At 40.4% G+C, this 8,729-nt stretch overlaps 1 protein-coding gene and 1 long non-coding RNA gene across 4 annotated transcripts; one reads left to right on the forward strand and one right to left on the reverse strand.

Annotated features, from left to right (window-relative positions):
- The first annotated feature begins 1,837 nt into the window (after window positions 1-1,837).
- zgc:113276 (uncharacterized protein LOC553748 homolog) lies at window positions 1,838-6,717 on the forward strand. Of its 3 annotated transcripts, none has more exons than XM_038701405.1 (10): window positions 1,838-2,143; window positions 2,754-2,967; window positions 3,099-3,304; window positions 3,400-3,615; window positions 4,148-4,565; window positions 4,742-4,863; window positions 4,970-5,209; window positions 5,337-5,498; window positions 5,730-5,819; window positions 5,903-6,717. In XM_038701405.1, exons 2-10 carry the CDS (start codon window positions 2,754-2,756, stop codon window positions 6,071-6,073), a joined length of 1,839 nt encoding a protein of 612 aa, XP_038557333.1. In that variant the 5' UTR covers window positions 1,838-2,143; the 3' UTR covers window positions 6,074-6,717. The 3 variants fall into 3 exon arrangements, with proteins under 3 accessions (XP_038557333.1, XP_038557334.1, XP_038557336.1); XM_038701406.1 differs by having other exon boundaries at window positions 3,120-3,304; XM_038701408.1 differs by lacking the exon at window positions 1,838-2,143 and having other exon boundaries at window positions 2,851-2,967; window positions 3,094-3,304.
- Window positions 6,718-6,818: 101 nt separating this feature from the next.
- Window positions 6,819-8,723, reverse strand: LOC119890245. The gene is made up of 2 exons (XR_005442203.1): window positions 7,871-8,723; window positions 6,819-7,171 (listed from the first exon to the last, which is right to left on the reverse strand). It is a non-coding gene; the product is annotated as an uncharacterized LOC119890245 (long non-coding RNA).
- Between the last annotated feature and the right edge of the window lie 6 nt (window positions 8,724-8,729).

Here is an 8,729-nt window from a genome sequence, read left to right on the forward strand (position 1 = left end):
CACCTTTTTCCTTTTACTTGATGTTTACTTCCTTAATTCTTTAGCAATACCAATAACATGCATTACTGTCAAAAATTTACATAAAGACCCAAATCATGAAAAGAGAGAAGAGGAAATGGCAGCAATCCGTTTAATTGATAGTATATCACATTAAGCATGGGAACTACTAGAAGAATATTACTTCCTCTATGACAGTAAATAAATCCATAGTGGAGAGAAAACAATATAAACTGTGATTCAACTAGAAAGATGAGACGAGATTACAAACAGTTCTTCACAAACTGTAATGGTCACTTTGTTACATTTTGGCCTCACATGGTTATTATTATAGGGAAATCACTAACGGTATTTTATTAAAGGGTAAATATAGTAAACAAAAAATGCTTGAAGCCTACATGTTTGACTTTTTAACTTTCATTAGATTATGGTGATCTTCTACCTGATACCGTTTTTTTTTGAGTTGCCATCACTGTGGCAGATGCATGGTTCACCGTTATGTATAACTTTCTCCTTGTGCTCGTTCCTCCAAACCTGTGTACACATATGTATACAAATCAGTTTGGAAGAATTAGGATGGAAAAGATAGATTTTGAGCTTTAAGGTTCATTTTTGACTTTGGAAGTAACAGTTTTGTTGTGGTGGCAGCCCGGCTGACGGTGAGTGTCCTGTTTATGTCTCTTCTTTGCTTGTGGTTCTGTTTTCCCCTGATGTTTTGGCCTGCCTGTTTGTGTCTCCTGCTTTCCCCCTGTGTGTGCTCTCCCCCTCTCTCTGCTCCTGAGCCAGTTGACAGTCCGCACCTGCACCTCATCAGCCACCTCCTCTGCCTTGCCACACCTGCCAGCAATCAGCCTCATCTCTGACAGTACTTCAACCCCGGTTCTCCAGTCAATCCCTGCTTGATCGCTGTTGCTCCAGACTTGGTGCCACCGTTTGCCTCAAGCCTTTTTTCCTTCATCTCTGTTTTGTCCCTGTGTCTAACCCTGTCTGCCTTCCCCCAGGTTCACTCACCCTCGTACTCTGTCAAGTCAGCTGGGCTTGCCACCCTGCCCTCTCCCCTCGGACCTCCTCCACGGCGTCCTCCTGGCTCTTCCCCATGCCTAGCCAGTCAGCCTGCCACCACACTCCTCCACCAACCCCCTCCCCCGGTCAGTTCTCCCGTGCCTCCTCTCTTCTTCAGTCCCCAGTGGCCCCCGGCTCCCTTGTCTAAGTCTCCTCAGTTCCCCATGCCCGTGTTTCCCCAGCATCCGCCTCTCCCTCACCTCCACTCCCTCAACCCAATCAAAATCTGTTCATCCTGAGCGTTGTGTTTGGGTCTACTCTGTCCACACCTTAACACAGTTTATCCAAAGCTTTCAGCCACATCTTGAAGGCCATGAGGCCAAACAAAGTCATGTTTACATTCATTGTTTGTCATTAAAACACACTTTGAATTCCTTGAGGTCTAACAATTCTTGAGTGAATTGTCTCCCTCATAATATTTGAAAATTGTGTATTTTTTTACATCCATAGCACTATTGGAGTGGAAAACTCTACACTGTACCTCTGATTACGCTGCCTCTCCTCACTGGAACAATGCACAGCAGCACTTCAAATAGCCAAGAGAGCTACAGCCAGTGTCTGGTTATCTTAACTTGGCATAAATACTGTAAACGGAGAAAACAACTAGCCTGTTTATTTGTTTAATGCACACACAAAAAAAGTGTGAAAACAACAATTTGTGTTTTTAGCATGGGGTTATGAGCTGGACTATTTTATGACTGGGACCAGTATCTTGGTGGAGATATGTGCATTTCCCCAGATGTCAAACTATTACTTTATAAATGGATGCCATCTAAACAATTTTTTAGCGTGTAACAGTTGTCTGTGTGCAAACATAAAGTGCACTGCCTTTACTGTTTTTACACGGGGATGAGTTGTGTTACTAAATTTATACAAACACACACATGCTGAAGCTATTTCCAGCTTTCCCCGTTGAGCCAGTGAAGTCCAGCTAAATCTGTAGGGCCTGAGGTGGATTGAGTTACATGAGAGGCACAGGCCACTGTTGCAAAATTTCAGTTCTACCACCATGCACTGCAGTATGCCAGAGCTTGTTTCCACCATCCCAGAAACTGGCATATGTTGATAAACCGAACTCCAGCAGGTGGGCTACTGTTATTATTCTGCATGATATGTTTGTCCGCCTGAAAGTGCTGAGTAACGTTGACCTCTGCATTTCACCTTAAATACTGATGTAAGCATCGGGTGATAAAACACTTTTCATACAAATGCACTGCTGAAAAAAAAATGAAAGTGTTAATCAACTTCTCGATAATATTGAAATTGAAATCTATTGTTTTGAAGGTTTTTTAAATGCTTCTCCAGCATTTAGGATCAACTCACACAGAGTTCAAAAAACTCTTTTGCTACCAAAACCAGAATGTCTACTGTTGTTCTATACTCAACTTTAAAAAAAAAAAGAAAAAAAAGTTTCTCAATATTTTATGCCTTTCATTGATTAATGTGGTGCTTCTTTTGGAGTGCTGTAAATGTGTTTGAATTTGTTTGCATCTGAGAATGATTTGAAATGACTAAACAAAACACAAGTTAACACTAGTCTGCTATTCACTGATCAAACCACCGTTGAGTGAGAGTGACATGTTGCAGTTTGAGGAACTGACTCAAATCAGTTTCTGAAAGTACGTTACTACTTACCTCCCCGCTCTCGTTTTTAATTGTGCCCTGTAACTGTAGTGCCTATGTGTGTGTTTCAGATGGTGATACTCGATGTGTTAATAATAGGGGGCGGCCCTCATGCCTTGACCCTGGCTAGCTTGCTATCCACTGCTCACCCTAATCCAAATTCAGACCCTGGACATGACTTACCACTCTCCCCCTTCTGCTCGGGCCCTTCGGGGCCTCGGCCAAACCCAGAAACATCCCACAACAAACTTTGCAGTGGCAGGAAGAAGAGGAGAGCAAAAAAAGGTACAGTATGCTTGACTTTATATCTTGATCAGGCTACCTCACTTAGAAAATATAACAAAATAAATTAATGTTCCATGTGAGGTACCATAATTAAACTTTTGTTTCCTTTGTGGCCTCATAATTCAGTTCAGATTTGAGATTAGTCTCCACAGGTGTGACACTGGAGGAACGACTAGCAAAGTCAACAATATCAGAGAGTGTCGTTTGCCCCCCGCAAAGTCTGAGAGTGGTAGATTCCTATGGAGAGTGGACCTGTATGTGGGAGAGCCAGTTCACAGCTCTAAAAATCCCTCACTTGCGCTCACATACACTGGTGCACACAGATCCTCTCAATAAGGTATATAACAAACAAATTCCCCTAAAGTAGAAATGAGGAAGCTGCTTTTAAAGCATGAATGTAAATAAGCATGTGTATATATTTTTCATTGACAGAAAGCTCTGCAGGAGTTTGTTTTAAAGTTTGATCGTTTGGCAGAGCTGCACAGTCTTCCAGACCAGGTTTATATTCTGGATGAAAATGCATTCTTCAATGACATGAGGCTCGGCAAGAAGGAGAGGAAACGTCTAAACATCACCTCAACACTCAAGAAAAGTTTATCCTTCAGTCTGCCAGGAACCAAACTAAGTGTGGATTTCTTTAAAGATCAGGTTGGACACAGTATATTTGTGCGTGTTCTGCATGAAATGTTTAATGTTACACTGATGTCACTATGTTACTCTACACTTAAAGGCAATGAATAACTTTAAAAAAGCTGTGTTTGCTTGACTTGTCTGTAAGTACACATCTCAATTTGTATTAATGCTCTCTAACATCACATTCATGTATTTCTGAATAAAGAACTTCCCAAAAGCATGCAACACTGCATCTAAATAACGTTTGTTGTGATTAGTGTTTTGTGCTTGTTTGGAGTTATTTTTTTAACATTGAAAGAAAATATCATAATCATATCCAAGAAATGTGTTTATTCATTCCAAAATGAGACATATAATACACATAATGAGACACTTATGTATTTTTTTTCTTGTTTTTAAAGATGTATGTCTTCAGTAGGAATCAAAGAGGCATTGTAGGTTTAGATGGAAAAATATGGAACAATGCCAACATTTTCTTTTAAGAAGAATGAACACCTAAATCTGAGCATTGCTATTTCCTAGTAGCTGAGTTGGTGAATCTGTACAGGTGGAGAGATACAACTTGGACAAAGTGCTGGTAAAGGGAACAGTGGAGCGCATCACCCCTGTGATTGAGGACAAGGACGAGACGGAAGAAGAGACTGACCGGATAAAGGAGTGGGAAACAGAGGGTGAGGCCACGAGAACGACTGAAAGGAAGGAAGACGGGGCAAAGAAGAGAGTGAAATATTTTCAAGTCCAACTTCAAGAAGGCATCACCCTAAAAGCCCGCCAAGTTGTTATGGCGACAGGTCCGACCCGGGCCCAGATGGCAAACATCCCCTCATGGGTGAAAAGCATTGGAGAGAGCTACCCAGAGGAGCGTTTGCAACACACTGTGCACCTCATGCATCACCTGGCAACTGCTCGGCAAAAAAATAAAGACACAGATTGTTGGAGTGTGAAAGAGACTTTAACAACTAAAGGTGAGTCAGATTTCAGTGTCATTTAACATCACAATAATTTTTTGTCTTCATTATTACTTTGCTTTCACCTGAGGTTTCCATGCTTCTGCTGACTTCAGTGGCTATTTGATCTCCCATCCTTACTGCAACACTTTCCTTTACAACTCCTCCCCATGTGACTCTAAAATTGTGTGTAGTGTGTGAGGCAGGGCAGAGAGTAATGGTAGTTGGTGGAGGTCTGACCAGCGCTCATGTCGTCTCAATTGCCCTGCAGCAAGGTGCCAGCCATGTGACATGGGTCATGAGGAAGCACCTCCAGGTTTAGTGACAGTGTGAAACTGCATGTAGACCAACCATAAAGAACTACAGTAGACATACCAGTTTGCCTCCAACACACATACCAGTCTGAATTATTTCTTGTACAGTTAAAACAGTTTGATGTGGGTGATGTGGAGAGCCTGGTGGGTCGTTACTCCCACGTGGAGCATGGAATCAAGATGGACGGCCAAGCCTACCTAAGACAGTTCTATAATGAGCGGAGTCTCCACAAACGGCTGGCTATGATTCGCCAGGCAAGGAAAGGAGGGGCTGTCACCCCAGAGGCCTACATCCACCTACAGCCATTCATCCTGAATGGACAGGTGGACGTAAAGACATACTGTCAGGTACATGTGCATCCCATAGGGTTTAAGGCTGAGTGGATGAGAGGTGATGGGATGAGGTGAGATAATCTCACGACAGGTGACAGAATGTAATGTGAAGTACGTAAAAAGATTTTTTTTACCTGTCCAGGTGAGTGAAAGCAGCTGGTGCTACAGGAACCAGGCCTGGAGTCTTTCCCTCAGCACCGGGGCCCACTGGACTGGAGATATGATCTGGCTCGCCACTGGCTGCAAACTAGACGTCCAACAGGACCCGTTGCTTTCTGAGGTGATGAGGGAATTCCCCATTCAGGTGGGTTGGACATCCCAATGTTTTAGGCAATTCTGTACGTAGGGTGGAAAAAGAAAGAACATAAAAGTTTTGCTTGGTTTAAAAAAAGTTTTAAAATGACTTGAAGGATAGCAAGACAACAGGCTCATGTTAATTTTTCAAACCACTCCATGTGCTCTATTTTCACATGCAACCTGAACAAGGTAATTATGACAGATCCATAAATGGTGTCTGTCATGTCCCTCCATGAAGGTGATAGATGGTTGGCCATGCATATCAGAAAGCTTACAGTGGGCAGATGAGTGCCCGCTATACCTGATGGGGCAGTACACCGCTCTTCAGGTGGGTCTTCTATGTTTTGGTCTGTATTATTATTTGACAGTTTCCGCATATGGGACCATTACCTTTGTTTCCTCCACACACAGGTTGGACCTCATGCAGTAAACCTAGCTGGGGGTCAGGCTGCCAGCATGCGAATTGCCAAGGACATCATGTGCCGTCAGCAACAGGACAATGCAGATGCTTTTGAACTGATTGGGGAGAAATCCAAAACTGAAGAATATATTCAACAGATGAAAGGCCAATTATGGCTTTAACTTTACCATTTAGTCTGAAGAGCTCAAATGCACATGAGAGTAGTCATCTATTGTTGATTATCCTGTTCAAAGGGGACTTGATTAAACGGATTGGACTTAAAATCTGTGAAACTGACTTTTTTGGGGACTATCACGAACATATTTCAAATTAACACATATTCATCCTTAATTGCCCAATCAGTATTCGTTCAATATTAACAGATATTACACAAAAATTTTAGGACATGGCTTGGAATGAAAATCTGCAATTTATGTTTGCCTCATGTGATCAGTTTCCATGGCTGACATAAGCAAATATTTTATGGCAACAAAAATGTATAGTGAGTTTGTCTTTATCTGAATCAAGGTTCTAATGATTGAAGGTTTTGTATATTATTCATATTGTAAAGCCCTGTGAGACAAAATCTGAGGAAAGTAAAACTGGGTTGAATTGACTGAAATTTCACGGTTAAAAGACGTCTAAACAGAGCCCAGACGTCTAGGATAAAACAGGGCTGAATTTGGGCTGTCAGTGAAAGTTTGGTAGACGTCTAACCATAGCCCAAAACTAGTCTAGTCATCAATTAGACCACCATTGAATGGCTACATATAGACATGTATTAGATGGTGAAAATGGGTCTAGGCTAAAACAAGGCTGAATTTGGGCTGTCAGTGAAAAGTTAATAGACGTCTAACCACAGCCCAAGAATAGACCAAATACACAGCTTTTAAGTGACTACATATCTACCTCTAATAGACAAAAGAATAGTGGCTAAAGGATTGTTTTTACTCAAACAAAACAGGTTCTCACAAATGGTAATCCGTCCAAACAAATTAAATATAAAGATTTTATTAAGAAAAAGGATTACAATGTAGACAACTTAAGATAATACAACATGATGAAAATATAAAGGAATTATTGCTAAAATATTATAAATACAAAAGTTTATATGAAAATACTAACAATTTTAACAATATGCAGTAATAAAAACATAAATAATGATAAAATAAATTGGTTGGCTACATCCAAATCTAGATCTTCATCTACGCTGGTACTTGATGCAGGAAGAGCATCAGATGGGTCTCCCGGTTGGCGCCAGTCTCTCAGGTAAATGGGAACTGTTGAATATGTAAGAATATGAATATAAGTAAACATTATAATTTGACTATGTTGACTGTTTTCCCACAAGACATGACTATCATCAAATGATTTTAAATTAAAACATACAGTAAGTTTCTAATTATCATTCTAATGAAGGATAGTATTGATTACTGACCCATTTATCTCTATGGAAAATATAAAGATACTTGAACAGGACACATGTTTTAGCCATCATGTTGCATTAGAACAACCAAATAGAGAAAGTTGCTTTTATGTTTTTGAGAGAGCTATGTGCTGTGAATGTAAGTGTTCTGTTCTGAATATTTATTGTTGTCTTTGCTGACTGTATGCTGGAGAATTTGCAATAAATATTTAGTGTCAAAAGTCAAAAACTCATATTTTCATATCATAATGATCTAGTGAGTAAAATATGTGTGGCTTTCATTACAAATTATAATAGGTAAGGTTGCACATGTTTTATGTTCATCCCTTCTGAATTCAGATAATGTAAGAGTTTTTAAGGGCACGAGGAAACCTGTGGGTATCATGGACTAACGTTACAGTAACGTTAAGTTACACTTGCATGCAGCATGTTAAGCTAACCACAACGTGCCTTACTCTACACTGTTACCCGCTGAAATGTCCCGGTTCCTACACGTTAACATATAATGTAGATAAATAATTAAGACATGTCAAACAAAGACACAAATACTTACAAGACCAAAGTAAATGTCTTTTCGCTTCCAGTGTTTGCAGTAAACTCTCGACGGTTGCTCGCTGAAAGACCGAAATCTTAACGTATCCCTCGTTTAAAAATGGCGGATGTCTTTATCGCGAGATCTGGCCGTCCCTGATGTCTAACTTTCAAGTCTCGCGTTGCCAGTAGTCACAGCTACAGCTGCCATCTAGCGGTTGAAAATAGTAATTGCATTTTGTTTTAAATTAAAATGAAAATTAATGCTGGGAACGTTGCAGCGAAAATAAAGATAATTAAAATGTTTCAATGTTTACTTGCATTTGATAAAATGATATCACGCACCTCAACAGCTGCATGGGTGAAAACTACATGTAACCAATTTGGTCTGAAACAGGGCTACGGCCAAGCCGTTGATATTAGACCACTAATTGCCTCTATTTCACCGGGTGGGTCTAAAAGCCGACTACACCTAGCCTGTCCAAATAAGAGCTAAATCGTGGCTACAGCTAGACCATGTCAATTTAACGACACTTAAAATGTTGTTGATATTATTGACATTGCAAAAATAATGCACGTGCTGCCAGGGCAAAAACCCGCTTTTAATCATTTTTGACTATTGACTAGAAGTGGGCTACAACAGGTGTCTGTCTACGAATTAAATCGTGTCTACGCACAGGCTGCACGTAAATCATGTGTAAGAAATAAAATAAAAAAGTTATAATCACTGTAGACCTTGCTTAAATGATGGAATATCATATACATTGTAAGTTAGTTTGGCAAAAACGTCCTGTAACCACATGTAAAATTGCGGCTAGAAGTGGGTTACTCATAGCCGGACTAAATCAGGTCTATAGTAAACCTGGACGGTGAAATGACGG

The sequence above is a fragment of the Micropterus salmoides genome, unplaced genomic scaffold (genome assembly GCF_014851395.1).
Source record: "Micropterus salmoides isolate LMB-PRFRI ecotype aquatic unplaced genomic scaffold, ASM1485139v1 Ms_hic_scaffold_6, whole genome shotgun sequence".
NCBI classification, from domain to species: Eukaryota; Metazoa; Chordata; class Actinopteri; order Centrarchiformes; family Centrarchidae; genus Micropterus; species Micropterus salmoides.

Coding starts and splice junctions, on each gene's coding strand:
- zgc:113276 (XM_038701405.1), top strand. CDS start 2,754: ATGGTGATACTCGATGTGTTAATAATAGGGGGCGGCCCTCATGCCTTG. Junction 3,305..3,399: donor ACACAGATCCTCTCAATAAG/GTATATAACAAA, acceptor TTTCATTGACAG/AAAGCTCTGCAGGAGTTTGT. Junction 4,864..4,969: donor TCATGAGGAAGCACCTCCAG/GTTTAGTGACAG, acceptor TTTCTTGTACAG/TTAAAACAGTTTGATGTGGG.